General features: G+C 41.3%; 2 protein-coding genes across 3 annotated transcripts in view; one reads left to right on the top strand and one right to left on the bottom strand.

Annotated features, from left to right (window-relative positions):
- Positions 1–3,771: 3,771 nt before the first annotated feature.
- UBLCP1 (ubiquitin like domain containing CTD phosphatase 1) lies at positions 3,772–16,636 on the bottom strand. The gene is made up of 11 exons (XM_062501939.1): positions 16,544–16,636; positions 14,108–14,301; positions 13,196–13,287; positions 12,675–12,760; positions 12,471–12,586; positions 11,288–11,386; positions 10,302–10,339; positions 8,116–8,214; positions 7,558–7,674; positions 6,114–6,241; positions 3,772–4,791 (listed from the first exon to the last, which is right to left on the bottom strand). Exons 2-11 carry the CDS (start codon positions 14,259–14,261, stop codon positions 4,764–4,766), a joined length of 957 nt encoding a protein of 318 aa, XP_062357923.1. The 5' UTR covers positions 14,262–14,301; positions 16,544–16,636; the 3' UTR covers positions 3,772–4,763.
- Positions 16,637–16,860: 224 nt separating this feature from the next.
- Positions 16,861–20,583, top strand: part of RNF145 (ring finger protein 145) — a 53,726-nt gene continuing 50,003 nt past the window's right edge. The window contains exons 1-2 of one of the 2 annotated variants that reach the window (XM_062502567.1): positions 16,862–20,023; positions 20,271–20,411. The gene's annotated coding sequence lies outside the window, so the exon portion shown is untranslated. Of the gene's footprint in view, positions 20,412–20,583 lie in introns of both variants that reach the window. The other variant, XM_062502568.1, reaches the window with a different exon arrangement.

Here is a 20,583-nt window from a genome sequence, read left to right as displayed (position 1 = left end):
GGGTTGATCTTGCAGCAACTAGAACAGGCTGGAGATGAAAAGCCCAGTCAGATCTGAAGGTTGAGAGAATTGACTCAGGAATTTATAGTGAACTGTGACTTTTGATGCCCTTGACCTGAGTTTGACTTGCTTTCCTCTCAAGAGCAGCACAAATTGTGAGGGAAAGGCTCCCACTGTTGAATACCAAACTCTTTAGCACCACAGTTACTTACTACTAAAAATCTGATGCAATCTTAGTGTTTCAAAAGACCAAGGTCGAAGTATTCTGGGGTGTTGCAGGGGGAGGAGGGGACATCACTCAGCAGCAATGACCATGCAGGCTCTGCTCCAGGTCACCCAGTCCCCTTCCATGCAGGAGCTGCAGCCAAACCTGGCCCCTGCAGTGATAAATGATAAAAGCTGCTCTTTTCTGATGTATAAACACCTTGACAAATGGTGGAGTGTGAGCAGTGTGGGTGTGCAATTCCAACTAGGCAATTTAAAGACGAAAACCAAAAAGAAACACAACAAAAACTTTCAAGGGGTGTTAATGATGCACTTTTTACTATGCCCAGCACCCCAGCAATAGTGCTCTGAGCATTATGCAATTTGAGAACAAGCTCCCTTTGACTTGTACCCATTCTTAACAGAAAATGAATTGGTGGGAATACTCTTTACCAGGAGAGACACGAAATTAATGGCATGGCATTGTATGTGACTGTGTGTGGCAAGGACACAGGCCAAGCTCTGCACGGACTCCTGAGAACTAAATGAGCACCCAAGTACTCAAAGCAGCATTAAAGGAGATCCAGAGATGAGCAAACTTCCTAAATAAGCATAAATAATGAAGCTCAGGGCTGTGTGAGAAAGTTCATCAGTGTCTAAATAGTTCATTTTGAAGTTCTCTATTATAAAAAAGGGCTGATACATGAATGAGGTTGAGGCCTCGTGTGATTACCAGTGATCTAAAGGATAATGAGAGATGATAGAGATGGGTGGGAAGAACAGGTCTAACGTGGTGTCATGCAGCAGATAAAGCCAGGAGAGTCAAACTTGGCAGTGTGAGCCCTCAGAGCTGGTTTTCAGCATTTTTAGGAAAACCTAACCAGAGCTGCTCACCTGCCATCATGAGGCAATTCTTGTTGAATATTTGGGGCTACTTGTTTCTAAACCTTGTCCTTGCTGGTGCAGAGCCCATTCAAAGCACAGATGTCAGCAACACTCCCTGGTAACAAGATATTGCCAATATTGCTCACACAAGAATCTTGCAATGCCTGCACGATAGCCCTTGTCTTCTCCAGGATAGAGCAGTACTTTTATCATCCATTCTTGTTATTCTCTTCCTCAACATTTCTTTTCGCTGAATTTTTTCTCTGTGAATCCCCCTCAGCCAAAGCACTTCATCAGGCACCCTTCACTGGGCAGCAGTTACTAATATCCACTAGTGACAACAGTGAAATGTCCAAGGATTCTGTCTCTTCATCCAGCATTTCTTGTTTTAAGCAGCTTTAATGAATCAGGAAAACTGTGCACTTTCTTTACCCTCTGAAATACTGTTTTTACCTGACCTTTGTCTTACTGGGAGCAAGTATTCAGCACTTCTCACATCAGTCTTAAATACCTCCTGAGTGGAAAATTGTCTTAAACCCTTTGGCATCCACTTGCTGTCAGTTGAATGTGAAGTCAGGAATAAAAATTGGCAACTAGCTCTAGATTTCACAGTCATGCAGCAGGATTTGTGGGGCTGAATTTGCAGTTCAGTTCCTGGCTTCATTTGTCACTCCATGTACCTCCAGTGATGAGCATTCATTCCACAGTGAGGCATTGGAGTTGTCAGATATCCAGGGCATACTGAAATAACTTCATTTTGAAATGGACTGTCTCTTCTGGTCTGAATAATCAGACAGAACAACATACAAAATATTTGACATGTACTGGGAGCCTGAGACAGTCTCTGACACATGAAAATATTTGGAATAGTTCAGACTTCATTTAATGCTTCTCCAGAGTTCTGCAGAATGGTAAATTATGAGCCCTGTAATTAAGCTGTACACTCACCCTCTTTAATTATATTTTAATACTGTTTCTTTTAATAGAGATAGTGAAAGCCATTAATCAAATACTTCTCAGGCACCTCAATATAATCTAAAAGGAAAGTAAATGTTAGCAGGGAATAAACCTTTAAACTTTGCTGTCCATAGTTATTCTCCAGGCTAAACTACATTTTGGAAATAAAGTAGGTCAAAAGTGCCTTTCCTATTGGAGAAACAAAAAATCAGCACAGGTGTTTTCCTCTGCATTTATGAGCAATGAACGCATTGTTGTGGGGCTAAGGAGAAAATTACCCATTTATCCTTGCAGTTACGGTGACAGCTTGGCACAGTCACATTGGAGGTACAGCCCAGAGCAGCCCTGTAGTGCAGTGAGGAGCTGCTCTGTGTGACCCACTCCCATCTTCCTGAGCACCTCTAGTTCTTTTCCTGCAGACTATTAGGCCTTCCTATTCCCTTTAGTGCTGTTCCCTTTAGCTTCTCCCTGTGGACTTTTCTAGGAAGGTGCTGATGCCACCTGCCTCCACAACCAACCACGGTAACAAAATCCAGATTTCTTCCTGCTGCTTTCATCATTTTTAACCTACTCTCCCATTAGTGACCCAATTCTTCTAGTCATTTGAACACCAGGCTTGTGCTTGCCTTACCCACAGCTTCATGATTTAAAAATTCCCAGCCAAGTAAATCCCAGCAGCATTTTTAGAACCTAACCAAATCAATCTGCCAGACTAGTCTTCAAATAGAAAATGTACAGTAAGGGAAATGATATTAGTCATAAAAGACATTAACAACTTGTAAGCAACAGCTCTGTGTTACCATCACATTGAGATCACACTCACATATTGCAGCTCAGCTTGTAAAATATTTGAAAGCGGAGTGCACATCTCCTTCACATCAGTGAATACTCTCAAATTCTGGGACAAAACCACCATGTCACTGAAATAAAATCAAGATTGATTTTTTTAAACTTTCCTTGTGTAAAGCAAAAGAAATGAGTATTGCTCATTCACTGTAACCTTGTTTGTAGGCCAACTTTGAGAAAAAAATACAGGCACATGTTTAAATACATTCCCTTGATTTGGTTTTCTCTCTCTGCCCAGCAGCACAAACTCCACAGCTGATTTAATTGCAATGCCTTGACTTCTTTCCACTGTTGAAAGTCAACGAGTTCCAGTGCACACACACCAGTCCTACATTCCACGATCTCTGCTGCTGCAGCTTTTCCAGGAAAGGATCACTGCTGTAAGCTCAGGGATTCTCTCTGTGCTGTCTGTACAGCGGTTGGGCACCTCTTCCATCAGAAATCAGCTCCAGGAGACAAAACTGCAGCCCTCCACCCTCCATATTTACCTAAACCACCACTTTCATGTGTCAGGTTTCTGGTTTGCTCATTTCAAAGGTAGCTAGGGTTGGCACTAAAGCACACAGAGCCCCGCACAAGGACCTGGATATTTTCTGACAGGTCGCTGAGCCGGAGCCCGGTGTGCTCGTCCCAGCAGCTCATTTGTGCCTGCTGTCCTGACAGCCTGACATGTGCTGTCAGGGCTCCTTTCCTGGCCAGCCTGGTGCTGCACCACTTCCCTAATCCACAGAGGCACCCACCAGGCTCTTACTCAACTCCTGGCACAAACCCTGTGGCTCTGGCATCCAAACAAATCCTCCATCCCCACCCCCAAATTAATATTATCGATGGTTCCTCTGTTATGCAAGCTAAATATTGAAGGCAGCACAGGACACAAAATATGAAAAAGGTATTTATTATTTACACAACTGCTATAGTTCCTTAAGAACAATATATACCATTTTTTTTATTTGAAAGGGTCAGTCTTCTTTCAAATCCATGAACTGCATAATGCACAAGTGTTGGAAATGCCAAACAGCAGTCACATCACACTTCTATAGTGCAGGCATAAGCAGCGCAAATAAATGATATTTTAAGAACAGTATGGCTGAATATTGTATTTAAACACAGTGTTTGCACTTTGACAAGATTTAGCTAGAAGAGAACAAGGGTTTTGTTCATGCTTTGTTAGGAATGTGACTTTCCCATCTGAGGTTTAAACCCTTTGCCTGACATATGGGGATTTTTCAGGCAGACTGCTTCTCACTGACCAAGTAACAGTGGGTTTCTCTCCTTCAAACTTCAATCTTCTGTTTTTCAGTAAACACTGCTTTATAGTACAAGTTCACACTGGGGTAAACTGGCCACAGAGGTGGTACTTTCCCATTTTACTGTCTTGCACAGAGAAACACTGACATACTAATACATACCAAACTTAGACAACTTGTAATTTATAGACTTAAATACTGGAATGGGAGAGGGAGACTGTTTCTAAAGATGAAGGGAATAGAGGACTTACACAGTTCATACACTGCCAAGGTTGGCTTTTCAATCAACTTTTTTGGTCTAAATATTTTTTTTCTAGTCTCAGAATGGTTTTGGTCTTTGATGGTTATGGTTGTACCTCAGCAGCAAAGGAGAGGAAAGTATTTTGAGAAGTAACACCAGAACTGAATGCAAGAAAAAGCAACTGACTTGTTTCTCCCACTTTGAGCTTATTGCTGTGATCTTTTAAAAAACCCACAACCAACCAACTGGAAGACCAAGTTTAGCAGTCGTTCTGGCATTGGGTCCAGTGTCCAGCACTATTATACTCTAGCACAAAAGCAAGGAAAAGTCCAAAGATCTTAGTGATGTTCCCTTCAATTCAGTGCCACACAGTTTTATTAGTGTTATTGTCCTTGCTTCTTTGAAAGATACCTGAAAGAAACAAAAGTAGAGTTTTTGACCAAGTATGAGGTGGCCACAAATATACCTGGGATCTTAAGATCAAAGTAAGACTCTGCTTTCTTTTCTCATCATCAATCCTCCTACCGATAACCAAAAATTAGAAATGCAATCAATACCACTTATGATTTTTCCTTGATTTCAACACCTTTCAATTCCATGATAGGTTATCTCACGGTAATTCAAAGTCATGTTTTAGTTAGACTCTATCAGGCTTTTTAAACAAAAGGGAGGAAGGAAATGGAAACCTGTCTCATTCCAAGAGGATGGAAAATTACATCATTTGGAGAAGTGGCTTTTATATCCTTTAAGATAAAAAGACCCATTAGTAATGGCACTCCTTCAAATAAATTCAGGACTTTAATGAACTGATCCAGCATAACCTGAAAAGAACAGCGCTCCAGAGGCTTCTCTGGAGAATCTGAGTGACTCTGAACTGCTCTTGTATTCTGATCTCACATCTCTCTTAGCACCAGAGCTGGAGCAATCTGCCTCTGTGGTGTGACAGTGAAGGCTCTGCAAATGCTTTAGGAGAAAGAATCCAACCAATTTCACTGACTGTGAAATATCCAGTGAATTTCACTGCTTTTAAGGTTTAACATTTCACTTTCTGTTCTAATCAGGAAAGAGAAATTGTATCAAGCCTGTAAGGCTCCTTTTTTTAAACGTTGAAGCAGTGGTTTTCCAAGAGTTTTTTTTTTTTCACATGCATTGAAGCCTCTGGCTGCTGAACAAAACCAAGAGTAATTTTGCTCAAGCCCTTCAGTTAATAACTTCCTAGGAAGAATTAGGGTGCTAACTGGTGCCCTGAGCACCTGGAAAACTCTCATTCATAAGACAGTAACTTGGAGCTGATGAATCCTGCAATACCACCCAACCTGGATGGTGCATGAGAACTACACTAACACCATAAAGCTTTCAAGTAACTCCTAGGAAAGCTACCTTAAAACAAATGATTTGGGATCTGAATCCACAGTCTAAATTGGCTGGGGTGGAAAGAAAGAGGTTCCCAGGGACCATGTTCCTTCAAAATTATTTTCCTTTTAGGATGCATGATTTGCAATGCTGAATATTGGAGAAGTAGGGAAACAGATGCATTCTGACAAAATCTTATCATTTTGGGGAAGCTGCCCCAACACTACAGCCCTATTAAAATTCTCCTCAAACTTAAGGACCTTTGTAACTCCAAGTTACAAAGTTAATCAGTTCTGTTGTTTCTGATGTTTGCAGAGACAACCTCAAACAAAACAGAGGTCAGGGACAGAAGGAAGCAAGAATTTTGACTTTGTTCTTACCTTTCCCAATGTTTGTGATTCAGCTCCAAAAAGTCATCTAATTTTGCTATTTCTTTGAGGTATTGGGTGAGCTTTAGAAGCTCCTTGTCTTTATCCCGATTTAAATGTGCTTTCATAAAAGGCCTTATCTATACAAAAGAAATAAACATGGTATAACCATTTGCTCAAAGAAAGAAAAAAATACTTTAGATTCTCTATAATTTCCCACCTGACTAAAATATATTTTCAGTACTACGACAAGCTATAACTTTTCACAGGTAAGAGGAAGGAAACTTTTCCAGTAGTGGTCAGATACAATTTGCCCCATGGACTGAGGGGTTTTTAGCTTACACCAAACAGAAAAAAAATTATTTTCTCTTGTACTTCTTCAAGCCTTCTCCTCCAAGACAGACTGATAAAACGATCTGGAATGGACTGGCACATTTTCTAATGTGATTTCACAGAGATTTTTGCAGGAAGGGTTTTCAGCTCAGCATTCTGAGTTGTGTGGCATCACTGGAACCAGATGCTTTTTTTCAGCAAAAAGCCTTTGACTGCAACCAGAGCTGATGCAAAGAGGTTTCAGAAGCAAAGCTGATCTGACAACTGCTTTAAGCTTGGACATACATTATACCTGGGCCTTGTTTTAGTGACTCAATGCTCTTGTCTACAGCTGTTAACACTTTGACAAACATCTTTCCAATCTGAGCTAGAGGGACCTCTCTGGATAATCCCCTCCCACCAAGATCTTTGCTATTCCCGATTCTCCTTCCAGTTAAGATCATCTTGTTAGATCTCATCAACTGCTCTTTACACCATGGATATTTTCAAAGAGACAACATCTTGAACTTCTGCATTTGAAAACATTTTTTTTTTTAGAGAGATTTATGCAAGTTGTTTTAGCACAACACTGCTCTACCATCACATGTATGCAGAAATTTAAGTTCCACTCTTCTTACTCAGAGCCAGCAGTAATAACAGAGCACACACTGGCTGATAGTTGCATAAAATGAAATATTTGCTGTTCTATAGTCAAAATGGCTCAAGGTACTAATTACTTCTCATACAGAATACTTGTGATTATCCTGTCATACTATCATGAATTACAGCCACTTGTTATTTGACTTATTTTTGAATATGACCACTCTGGAGACTGAACATCACAATGGTGCCTGGAAGCAATGCCCAGCTTGATTATATCTTGTAGGAATAACTTAAGCAGAAATAACAATTTCATTGATTTTGGTAATCTCCTAAACACTCACTTAATAATGACACAAGGTTTATTTAATACTACTGCTAAGGAATACTAAGCCAGACAAATGGCACTGTAAATTAAAAGGTTTAACAAAACATGCATCCTTGTTAGTTAACAACAGTCTTTATGCTACAGCAAAGAAACAGAAAGTACTTCTTGAAGTATCAGTAAAAAGTAGCAGTAAATGAAAATTCCAGTTCACATTACCTTGAGTCCATTCTGTGGGTTCATCAGGAAGTTTCGGCCAATATCATCAAACATAATAGTATTTTTTTTGCTGTAATATTCTGAAAACTTTCCCCAGATAACACCAAGAGGCTTCACCTGCAAATATAACATAATAAAGGTAAATCAGATCACATGCAGGAGATGAAAATGCCATCTAGAGGAACCTGAGTCCTAACTTGAAAGAACACTTGTATTCTTTTGCTTTACCATTAGAAGGTAGCTTGGCTTTACCAAAGGAAGATGTGAAATAATACAACATAAATACTAAGGAAAACCTTTCTGTTGGTACTGGGTTTTCTTGCAGCAGTTACCTACTATTTGATTGGAAAGCTGTGACATCTAAATATACCACTCAAAACATTAATACAAACTTTCAGTAGAAAAATATCTGTGGTTCCAAGATTCTTGAAGGGTTGGTTTTGTTTTTTTTGCATAAAAACTCCCAAACAAATTCTTTTTTTTGTAGAATATTTTAAAGGGGTGTGATAAAATGCCAGCTGAATGCAGAAAAAGATTAGGAGAAAAATTGGTACTTACATCTATTAGTCCTCTCCGAGGAGTGTGCACTGTTATCATGGCAGCACTGTCCAGCATGAAAGTTATCTTGTAGTTTGCATTGGTACTCACCCCAAGCTCCTGCATCACAAAGATTTATGATTACAGCTTCTAATTATGACAGTTTTACTGCTCAACAACTGGAACCATAATTATAGTACATTGTTTGTCACGGGGTGAGCAGTGGAGGTTTACCAGAAACACACTATAAATAGATACCTGGGGAAATTTAGAATTGCTACACAATGAGGATCATAAAAGTACACATAGGGATTTCTTTTTAGTGTTTTGTATCAGGAACTTAACAGCTGATGCTGGCAGAAAATCAAAGCAACTTTGTGGAAAAGGCAAAATACAGAGAGGTTTTGCTCATACCTTTGTGCACAACCTCTCTCAAGTTCTACACAGCTCAGCTTAACTTTGCAGCAATTGTGTTCTGGCTGCTCTTTGTTCCTCACAGAGATCTGCACAAATCACAGCCCAATCCAAGATGGAACATCCAGGAACAGCTCACTGTCACTGTTCCCTCCTGCACGTGTCCAAGACAACCAATGGTAGTGTCAATTTGCACTTTTAAGAATTGGTAACTCCTGAAGTACCCTAAGTAAAACAACCCTTTTAGAAACAAAAAACTAAGACTAGATGAGGGAACATAATTTCCATTTCAAATCCTTTCCAAAGCTGAAAAGTAAAATCTGCTGACATGGTACAACAGAGATATTGCTGACAATTTCTGGTATGTGAAATAGCAGCAATATGCAAACCTGTGTAACAGGGAGAAAATACCCACTGCAGCAGATCCCCTGCAACTATCCAGCCACACTTGACTGATTTACTTTTATTTACAAATGGAATCTTGCAAATGAAATGCTCTACCTACCTGGGTCAGTATCCTGTTACACTGACAGAACCAGCTGTTCTAGAATGTTTGAATTTCAGGCATAAAAGGGTGGTAACATTTGTTTGTCTGGTACTCCCTTCTTTTTAATGCTGTTCTTGCTATATACTTTAAAACAGAAACTTTAATGCCAACTATTGCTGGAATCACAGCTCCCTGACCAAAAGTGAAACTCTTGGAGGGAAGCACCCCTGATGCCAATGGTTTAAGGAGAAACAGAAAGTGGCATCTAGTGGCAGGAATCTCAATGGATCAGGATCCAGGAGGAGGGCTGGAAAAGCAACCTGGAAATGCAGAAAGGTGACCAGTGCAGGGGAAAGAGCCCAGTTCTGAACAGTGGTTTTCCACAAGACCGAGTCCTAGCACTAATGTGACAACTTAATATAATCATGTGACACTGCCACAAGAATGCAATGTTTGAAAGGCTCAGCACTGATTTTACTTCCACTAACTCCATAGTTCTGATTAAAGATTCTCATTTCTGAGAGGCATTTTTGTTTACAAAAATTTGTAGCAATTAATTATTTTGAGGAAGAGAAAACTGGAAAAATGTGCTTTGCTCTGTGAAACCCTGAAAAAATTGTGGATAGTAAAAGCTTAAATTTGGAAAGGTTTTTCCTGGAATATAAATAACTTTTGATTTATAAACATAAAAACCCCCAACCCACCAAACAAACACACAGCAGTTCTTAGTAAGCTTATTAGATTTACAGCTAAGCCTGACTGTAAATATGTTTACCACGAGGTCAGCTGTTCAAAACTGGCTTCCTGCCTGATTCCAGTAGGGAAGAAACCAGAAAGTGAAAGAGCTCTTATGGGATGTTTAGTAAGGCAGAAGCAACAGAAACCCCAGCTACAAGAGGTAAAGATAAATATGAAAATAGATTCCTCTTGATAACCTACTCCAGCATGTCACATCTCTCCATTTCTTTAAAAAAATCACATTTAAAGACTGAAGCTCCATAATTAGAGGTTAGATGAAAGCAGCTGTGCAGGGCTGCATGATGAATCCAAGTTTCAGCAGGTACTGACTTGTGTTTAGTTCTGCTAAATTTAGCACCTGCTGATGGTTTGTGTGGAATTCTAAAATTAGATTTAATCTAGTTTTGTGATAAAGATAATTTCAAGTGACTATGGAAATTGAAACAACTCAGGTTATCATTCATACAACCTCCCCTGTTTCTAACCTGCTCTACAATGCTGAGCATGAGCCCAACTGCATGAAGAGTCACCCAGACCAGAAGCAAATCCTGTTTCCAGAACAACTTACTTTCATTTTGGCTTCAATCCACTTCATATTAGTAGCAGCTGAAATAAAAGGAAGTAAACACAGAGAACACTTTATCAAAATAAGTTATTGGTAGGCAAAAAAAAAAAAGTCAAGAACTTGTTCACTTAATATGCAAAATTTTTGCACAAAATTTAATTTTAGAAAGATCCACCTTCGTTGCAGCTTTAGGGCCACAGCCTTAAAGACAGTCTTCCTTTATGGAAGTCTGTTTTTGTTTGGAAAAAGTTTATGTTCCAAATGAACAACTAGATGAAGCACTGTAAATATTTAAACCATTTTCTAGATCAGCTGCTACTGAACTACAGCCTGCAAGACCATAAGAGTGGGATACACCTGGCTTGAGGAGCCTCACTGCCTGTGCAGGATTTCCTCCTGAAAGCAATGATAGGAATACACAAAATCTGGAAAGGATGAAGTGTCAACACTGCTTAGTGATCTAAGACTATACAGAAATATTTTTCAAGACTATGAAAATGAAATTTTGTAACACAGTTTTAATATGGCTTGAACTCTGCACTGGCTAAAGTCTGTTCTCCAGCTGTTGGACAGGAATTGAACTGAAATGCAAAGGCAAAGGATCAGCTACCCCTGCAGACAGGAGAGTTTGGTTCATTTGGCAGTTTACTATGTGTTGTCTAGATTGAGATTATTTGTAAAATCACTATCAAACACTGTTCTAATGTTGATTATACAGTTCTGTTATTTCAAGCACTTCTTTGTACAAAGTAACACCCAATTAAGTGATGCTGACCCATTCTTGTGAGCAATATGTGGTGCTTTTTCACATAAGAATTGGTCTTTTTCTAAAATACCTCTAATAGACGTGTGAATCACAGCCAAACATTTCTGTATTGTTTTAGATCTTGTGACTCACACTAAAAAGCAATATAAAAACCTCCCACCTGGAGTCTCTGCTCTGGTTGACAATTTGTAATAAATTCTTAGGCACAGAGTATAATACTTACACCAAATTACAATATCATAGTCCTCATATGCAGAAGTCAGGAATTCATGAAGGTATGGCCTCATCAGTTCTACCCCAGTTTCAGCACATGACCTGTGGTCTAAAAAGAATAAGAGATAAACGATTCAGTATTAAGTAATAACTTAATAATTAAGTAAAACTAAAATATTAGCTATTAAAGTCCAGTCTGATTTTCCTTTCTATCCAGACTCAAAGAGTTTCATGAGGGGAGCACTGAAGCATTTTAAGATCATGAATGATTTGGTATCAAACTCCCATTCCCATTTTAAAGGTGGAAAGACAAAGCAGAAGGAATATTTATCTGTTGGTCTCACAGCTACTTGAAGGCTTAGCAATAATTAAATCAAGAAATCTCTGAGTATGAATGCTTTTAAAGAGTCAGAGCAAATCATCTGTGCACTTGGCAAATTTGTAACAGGCCAGATATGAAACAGATTCCTTCCAACCTAGTCCAGCTAATTGTGTGAACATATATCAAGCTCATTTCAGAGATGCAAACATTCCCTGTTCCAATTACAAAACTGCTGCAAAACCTTCCAGCAGAAGACTGCTCAACAAAAATTTTAAACTTAGAAATAGGTTGAATTTTGATGTCAGATTGGAAACAAATGTCATCAAAAAGCAAAGCTAAGGAAAAGGTGTAAGGGATGGTTATTATTTACTGCTCACAGTCATACTGCCAATGGCAAACCTACAAACCAGAAAGTTAAGTCAGAAGGAAAATTCTGGCTTTCAAAAAAAAAGCCAGCTTGACAGAATTTTCAAGTAAAACATGTTTTTGTGAATGTTTAGTAATGATATGTAAATAAAATTTGAAGCTGTTCTCCCACGCCCCCCAAAAGTAGAGTCAGTAAGGTACAGAATGGGATAATTATTTTACAGTATCTTGTCCTGCTACTCTGATGGTCAAGATACAAGTTGTGAAGACTATCAGGACAGCAGACTAAATTACTGGTTTTTTTATGTCTTTTTGCAGTAATTAAATAGTTGCTGCACTAAAATCAACAACATGCAACTTCTTAAAATGTGAGCAGAAGACCACAAAATCATACAAAGCAGAAGTTATGTTGTACAACAAAGCAAAGCAAAAATCAAGAAACCTGATCCGGTAAATAAATCAAGCTCTTACACAAACAAAACCCACAAATTGCATAAAAACTCACCAAATAGTGTATAATCAACATCTAGCACCAGAAGCTTTTTCCCTTCTCTAGGAGGATTCAGAATTTCCACTTTGTATTCTTTAACTCTACGGGAAATTTTTAGTAGATTTTCTTCCCTGATGTAACAGTGCAAAAAGTTAGAGTTAATTAAAATGCACACTCTAAAGTCAATAACAAACTGTTCCAATAGCTTGAACTCCTAACCTATTTTCTACTTCCACAACTTCCTCTTCAATATCAAAGTCATTGACCACATCATCGTTATCTGGAGGTGGCCCAAGGACATCTTCCTAGAGGAATAAAAATAATAGAAGGTAATGAGGATCAGAGGGAAAATGAAGATGGATATCAAGTTTCTGTTACTGCACATTACAGGGCAGGAATACTATTTAACCAAATTTGTTTCACTTTACGAGTGGGAAGAATTACTGAAGTACACTGATGATTGTTCAGATTTTAAAAGCCAGTGAGTATCACAATAATAGGTTTGTACTTCAAGTGCAGAACACCATGGATGTTTCATGAGTACATTGCCCTGAAAGTTCTGGAGCAAAGTTTACTTTACCTAAAAAAATGCCAACAGAAATCTATTGCACTATCATTTTTTTTAAATGATGACTGGAATACTCAAAATTTAAAATCACAATTAGGAGACACTAAGCATTTTTTCCTGTTTAAGCTAAATTAAATTATTTACCAAATATTAATTTAATTAAATTATTTACCAAACTCTCTTCACGAGTGCCCATCATCATTATCTTAGTATTTGGTTTCAACTTGAGGGCTCCAAGCTTAACATCATCATCTGCAGGTTTGCCTGTAACGCAGATTTTTCTTTTAATTGGGGTAGAGATTTTATAAAAATGTCAACACATTCCATGCTTAATTGAAATAAGCTCCCTGCAAAACACCAGCTATGCCAAGCTGTGTTATCATCATCTTCTATATAGAGTGTCCTGGTTTTGGCTGGGATTGAGTTAATTTTCTTCTTGCTGACTGGTGTAGTGCTGTGTTTTGGATTTAGTACAAGAATAATGTTGATGGCACACCAATGGTTTAGTTGGTGCCAAGCAGTGCTTACTCTAAATCAAGGCCTTTTCAGTTTCCTGAGCTCTGACAGTGAGCAGATGCACAAGGAGCTGGAGGAACTGGGCAAAGGGATATTCCACAGCACAGAACCTCACACCCAGTGTATAAACGGGGGGGGAATTGGCTGGGAGATACCAACTGCTGCTCAGGGACAGGAAGGGCATTGGTCAGTGGGTGGTGAGCAACTGGACTGTGGCACTGGTTTCTCTTGAGTTTTATGTCTTTCTCCTCTTTTCAATACCATTATTATAATAATTAGTATTATATTTTATTATCTTTCAGTCACTGAACTCCTCTTATCTCAACCCATGAAGTTTACTTTTTTCCCCCCAATTCTCCTCCCCACCAGGACAAGGCAGTGTCAGGTAGATGTATCAATAACAAAAAATATCCAGTGATGTACAAAGTGTCTGTATTCATGTTCATTCCAGAGCTATAACTGGGAAGTGGGTGCCCTGTTAGTGCACACATCCTGCCTAGGATTAGGGGATGTTTGTCCTTAAACTCCTCAGGAACATCCTCAGCAAGCAGTAAATAAGGACAGTTACCCTTCATTTTAAGCCCAAGCAGTTTCTGACGCTCTGGTAACACTCCAGTAAGGCCTTTCAGAGACTGTTTCAGGTCCAACACTGTGTCTTCTTCTGACAGAGAGGTTATCGTGTACTCCTGTCCACCCCATTTTATTATGAGAGAGAGAGACATCCTTGAAGCATATGTTCAGTATTACTGTCTGACAAGTCTGCTGCAGGAAGGAAACACAAAGATCACGTAAGGAAGAAAGAGGAGAACTACTCTTTTCAGAAGACAAACCACATCTACTTAAAGCATTCTTGGTTCTTTATTATATTGGACATCAAAGAGCTGTTGTTTCCCCTAAGCAGATGATAAATGTGTTGAGAAGGTGCTGAAACAAAGGGATAAAGAACAGTGTTAAAACTGGGGCTCTGAGTTCCACTTTGATGTTTTTAGCAATGTCACAGTCACATCTGCTGTGTGTTCTGTGCAGGTACAGCCTGTGCACTGCTCACTCGAGCAGAGCACTGCAGCACCACAAAAGCCATTGCAAAGCTCAGAAATGTCCTCTGCAACACTTATGCAACCAAACCAGCCATGGGTGCCTTTACAGATGTAATACCAGGACAGCAAATATGAAATCCCTAACATATATAAGCCCATAAAAATAGTTCTGAGCCCAACAGTCTGTTTTTGGCACTGGATTTCTCTAATCCCTTCCACTGTGCAATACCTGCAGTAATGCACACCCCAGGTCACATCTCACTGTAGCAATATCAAAGCAGGAATTTGAAAACAAAGCCAAAACACACACCCACACAATGCAATTATACCCGAAGAACTGTACTTTCATTTCAGTGCTGACAAAGTAACCATAATTATACTCTCTTTAATTTACACAGCATCATTTATACAAATTGTATTTAACAGTTTAGTCCCACATTAAACACGGCAGAAAAACAGGATTTTTGGCTTAATGCAAAAGGAAGAACATGTTTTCTGGCTGTTAGGGCTTAGCGATAGAATCAAGGAGCTAGAAACGTAAGGAAAGGCTGCTACAAACAGTCAGGAGATGCAGAGAAGGTCTCTGCACCACTGATGGTGAAGTTGTCCTCAAGTGATTGATATTCAAAGAGAGAGCAGATCTGTGAAAAATCTAGGGGTATCAACCTTCAAGAAATGAAGGTCTGACAATTCTAAAAAATCTCGGAAGCCAAAACTCTCATCCTTCTTCCTCTCTAGCTTTGTATTCTCAGAGGTTACCCACTCTCAGAAAAATTATTTCTCTTTTACACAGTAAAGGCTATGGGGAACAAAGCTGTAATTACTCAGGCATAGCCACCAAGCTCAGAGCAGATGAGAATTAGTCTAGGTACAACCTCCATGCTAAGGACACTACAGGCCTCACCTCCACACTATTGTCTCTAAGAGCCCTGAAAACAAATGGAAAACTTATATCATTGGGAAATGAATTTATTCTTTTTCCCAAATATTGTCAAATCAGATTGGGACCTGGTATGACACGGTGATAAAGATTCATGAAAAAGGGGTGTTTTAAGCACTAAAAAATTCTACTGAGGCTAAGGCTGCATGGTGTAGAGCACTGACGATACACAGTATCATTATCATAAATTATTCCTGTCCATAATCCTTAGACTAAGTCAGAAAGAAAAGTTTATTGCCTGTTTCCTTACCTGTACCATACACCTCAAAACATTCTGCAAGGACATGCACAGGGCAAGAACAGTAAGAAAACTTCTGCAGTCTCTGTCCAGTGCTAAATCGAAAAGATCAACCCTCAATCCTTACAGATCTATAGCTTTGTGATGACAAATGCTATAGGAAACAAGACACTTTTATTCTCTGCCAAAACACTCAGGGGTCTGAATCAAGGAAAATGGGAAATTGGTTTGGGAGCAGAAAAAGACACAGGGATTTCCAAGGGTTCTACCATCGGGGCTGGGAGCTGTGCAGAACTGAGGCTAATACAGCTTGCTTTGGTTAATTTAATTCCAAAGCCTTTACGAGACCCTTGGGCCACCAGGACCCGACGGGTTGGAAGGCCACGGGTCAGAGAAAGCATTCAAGTTCTGTTGTAAAACCGCAGCACTACATCACTTTCCTCGGACGATTCCGAAGACAGGCACCCACGTATTTAAGTTCCATTAAGGAACACGAACACAAACCCCCTAAAACACCCCAAAGCGCACGGGGCCGCACTTTGCACAGCACCGTAACAGGCGTGGATGGGGTTTGGGGCCGGCAGCTGCTCGGTGTCAGCGGGGCTCTCCTCCCCTGCCGAGGCTGCCCCGGCGGCGGCGCGGCCCGACCGGGAGCGCCCGCTCGGTGCTGCGGCGGCCGCGGGGCTGCGGAGCCGCTACCGGCCCGGCCGCGACACCCGCCCGCCCCCGGCCCCCGGCCCGGCCCGGCCCGGCCCGGCCCGGCTTCCCCCCGGCCCCCACCGCACCCACCGGGCTGTGCGGGGCCGCCGATCCGCCCCCGCCCTGGCAGCGCGGAGCGGGCGCTCACCCCGGCAGCGGCACCGGCTCCGTCCCGGCTCCGCCGCGCAGGAAGCGGAACTGGCGCGCGGCGGAAGCGGGAGGTGCCCGGATGTGCGCGGGGCCGGACCGCGGGGGAGCCGCCGGCCCCGAGCGGGGCTCGGGCAGCGCCGAGCGAGGGCGCGGGAGGCTGCGGGCTGTACTCCGGGCGGGGGAGCAGCAGCTCCGTGGGGCTGCTCCCGGCGGGGTTACGCAGCGAACCGGGAGGGAAAGCCGCGGAGCCCTCGCCCTCTCGGCGCCCGCCTGAGCCGAGCTGCGCCGCGGCCCCGGGGAGGCCCGAGAGGCGACTTGCACGGGCGGCTGCTGCCATGAGTGTGTCTTTTCCACTGTCAGCTGTGAAAGGAGGTCGTTCTGTGTTCAGAGATCCCGCCTGAGGCTCCACCTGTAGAGCTGCCTCCGGTTCTGGGGTCCCGGCACAGAAAGGACGTGGAGCTGCTGGAGCGAGTACAGAGGAGGCACCAAGATGAGTAGAGGGATGGAGCAGAGCTCTGCTGGGAGGAAAGGCTGGGAGAGCTGGGATTGTTCAGCCTGGAGAAGGGAAGGTTTCAGGGCCACCTACTTGCAGCCTTCCAGTACCTGAACAGAGATGACAGGGAAGGTGGAGAGAGACTCTTTGTGGTGGCCTGCAGTGACAGAAGGAGGGGGATTGGTTTCAAACTGAAAGAGAGTGGGTTTAGGTTGGATATGAGGAAGAAATTATTTTCTTTGAGGGTGGTGAGGTCCTGGAACAGGTTTTCCAGAGAAGCTGAGTCTATCCCATCCCAGGAAGTGTCCAGGGCCACGTTGGATGAAGCTCTGAGCAACTGCTCCAGGGGAAGGTGTCTTCCCACATCTGGGGGTTTGGAAGAAATTGACTCTTAAGGTCCCTTCCAACCCAAACCATTCTGTGATTCTATGACTCAAAACTCTTTGCTCCTAAAGCTGACTCTTTACAGGCACACGTTATGTCTGTTGACACTTCTCAACTGCTGTTGGGATTCTTGGGAACTGCTTTCAGCTGCAGTGCTTCTGTCCTTAGGCAACAGATGTAGAAGGAAAAAATACAGATTTTTGCTACAAAATGGCCTTTTTCACTCAGCGGTTCTGCTTTGCAGAATAAAGGGAAGAACATTCTGTGGTAAAGTGTGGTTTCTTACGTGAAATCACGTGGAGGTGACAGAGACTGGTTCTGCTTGGTGTCAGTAGAGGGGGTGTTAAATTTGAGGAAGGAAGTGAAGATTTCCGTCCTCCATTACCTTATGTCTTGCAGAGATGAGAGGTTAGATAATTTTTCCCTATTTAATTTGGTAATAAGTAGGGAAGGGAACAAAAGAGTAGAGGGAATTATACACTGAGTAGAAGTTTCTTCAGACTGGCTGCTGGAACTTCCAAGAGCCATTGCTGCTGTAAGGGAATTCCAGTGGAGAAGGTCGGTATAAGCAAAAAACTCTGTAGAAGCCTGATCTCTTTCCTGAGAGGATATTAATCTAATGCATTTCCTGCCTGGATGTGTACTTTCAGTATGTCCTATGTTAAAGTTTTAGTGTAAAAACACCACTTTGGCTTCTAGAAGAGTGGTACAAATGGGAAACCATTGTAACAACTGTTCTTGTCAAATTTAGTTTCTGACTGCACCTAAATCCACGTAAAATCAGTCACTCTGCTTTATCCCAGCCACCAAGGGTTTTCTTTTTGCTTGAATGACACACAGTTGTCCTCTGCACTGTGGCAGCATGTTACAATAGTGCTGGAAAGCTTCCAAAGCTGCAACTGGTAATTAAAGTCACACCCTGTCATGAAAATATTCACCCTCCAGACCTGCTTAAAATTCAGGCTACAAAAATGGTATCCAGTGTGATCACCTCTGCATTTGCAATTTTGTTAAAAATAATTTTTTGTTCTTTTCTGGTTGGCCTTTAGGAGGCTCTCTTGAAAAGGAAGCAGTATGGTTTTGGGTTTTGTTTTGTTTTTTGATTGAGGAATGATGTGGGAAAAGTTCAAGAATGCATATTTAATTTCTGGTCTGATGCTGGTGTTTTGGTATCCTCAAAAGATGCTATGATCCTGACAAGATTCATGTGGTACAGATAAATAAGTCGTTTTAGTTAGCTGTGAAACACATGGTGGTGCTCAATCCTAATGTTACTAAATGCAGAGTGGCAAAGTAATTTGACTAAAACCATGTAATTACAATTCAAAGCCCAAACAGCACAATCTTTATACTGATGAAAGTGTTTCATGGTGGGACTCTCTGGGTTTGCACTGTGGTAAATCAGCAGGGCAAGGAGGAAGGAAGAGCAGTGGAGAAATTTGAAAGCAAATGCACGTTTCCTTTCACCTTGATGTGCACTGCTACATCCTGGGATGCTCCAGGGTGAAATAAAAGAAGTGGCTGCATGTCAGATTGATGCCTGCTGGCTCCCTTCCCATGCCTCATGTTCACATCATGCATTTCTGATCCTTTTGTACAGTATGCTCTTGTGCATAAGTACTGAAGCCCAGGAGCTCATCTCCTAAATTGCTGTTCATGCTGCATATAAGAGAGCAAAATTCCCACTAGCAGCTCTGGGAGATGCTGGGTAAAAGTCCTTTGAAATCATCATTTAAAGCTGAAAACTCTGTAGGAACCTCAAAAGGTTGCTTTGAGAATTAAGAGATTAGATCACATCTCTGTGATAGAAGGAGTTGGAAAGCAAAAGGAGATGAAATTGCAGGGCTGAGAAGTGCTAAATATTTGTTTATTCAGTAACTTTAATGGGGGAGAGTCAGTGCAGATGTTAATGTGCTGCAGACTATAAAGGGGCCAACAGCACAGATTTCAGTGTCTTAAAAGTTTGTTGGTTTTTTTTTTTTTCCAAAATTTCTTTCTAGTTCAGAAAACTCACTTGAATATGCACCAGCCTTTCTACCCCACTTCTAAACTGAACCCACGTTTGGAAAAAATCTAGAGCAGAGCCCATATTCTCCACTAAGAATAGAATAGTCCTTAAAATACATTTTGGTACCAGTGTATTTTGCTCTTAGTCTCTTTTATGCTTTCCGCTAATGCCTCTTTTTTCAATTTCCTATGATACTTCATTGCTTTTTCCCAGTCCTCTTTCTCTGATTTATAATTTGTTCTAAGCAGGAGGTGGAGGCAGCAATGTCTGACAATGTCAAACTCTGCGAGTCCAAGTGTGTGCAGCCCTGCTCATCACCAGTGACTGCAGCAGAGCAGCCAGCGGGGTGTGCTGGACACTGCCATCCCTGTGCCCCAGAAATGCAGCATTTGAGTGCTCCCTGTGATTCTGAGTCACTGTGACTCCGGGCACAACTCCGAGAGCCGCATTCCCAGAGTTCAGTAATGCTTCAGGAGCTGCCAGCTTGGTTGGAGACTCGGAAATGTCTTCAGCTTGAAGTGAAGCACATTTTCAGGTTATGACTAGTATAGTCTCTGTCTCTTTATCAGTAAAGGGGAGGTTAGAATATGATTTATGTAGTTCCTTACATGAGTTTTTTCAGGATTATTTAGTGAGTGTTGGCATTGCGAGATGCTATATATACTAGAGGCTTGTTCCCGTGTACCGTATGATTTTCCACCTCCTGAATGTAACTGTTATTCTTCTGCCACTATTCAGCCCAATGATTTTTATTTTATTTACTTTGATTCTTTGTATTCTAGATTATGCCTCACTGGCAAGGGATCTTGGGCAAGAACTGTGATGCTTTTGTTCACCAAACAAAACGTGATTCATCCCTTTCCTTACGTCACCACACAGCTCTCCAGCTTCCCAACACAGAGATTACTCTGGCTTTCCTTTAGGTACGTTCAAAATCACAGCAGCTGTTGATGTGTTTGGAGTCAGCACTGTCCAGCGTTATGAGAGGGGTGAAGACATATGTAGTCATATTAGAGATTTAATTACCAGTGATACTTCAGGAATGGTTTCTTGAAAAGAGTGAAAACAAACAGGAAATTGAAAAACCAGCTGAAT

The sequence above is a fragment of the Cinclus cinclus genome, chromosome 14, assembly GCF_963662255.1.
Source record: "Cinclus cinclus chromosome 14, bCinCin1.1, whole genome shotgun sequence".
In the NCBI taxonomy this organism is placed as follows: domain Eukaryota; kingdom Metazoa; phylum Chordata; class Aves; order Passeriformes; family Cinclidae; genus Cinclus; species Cinclus cinclus.
Note: the sequence above shows the minus strand (reverse complement) of the source record. Positions and strands in the feature narration are given on the sequence as shown.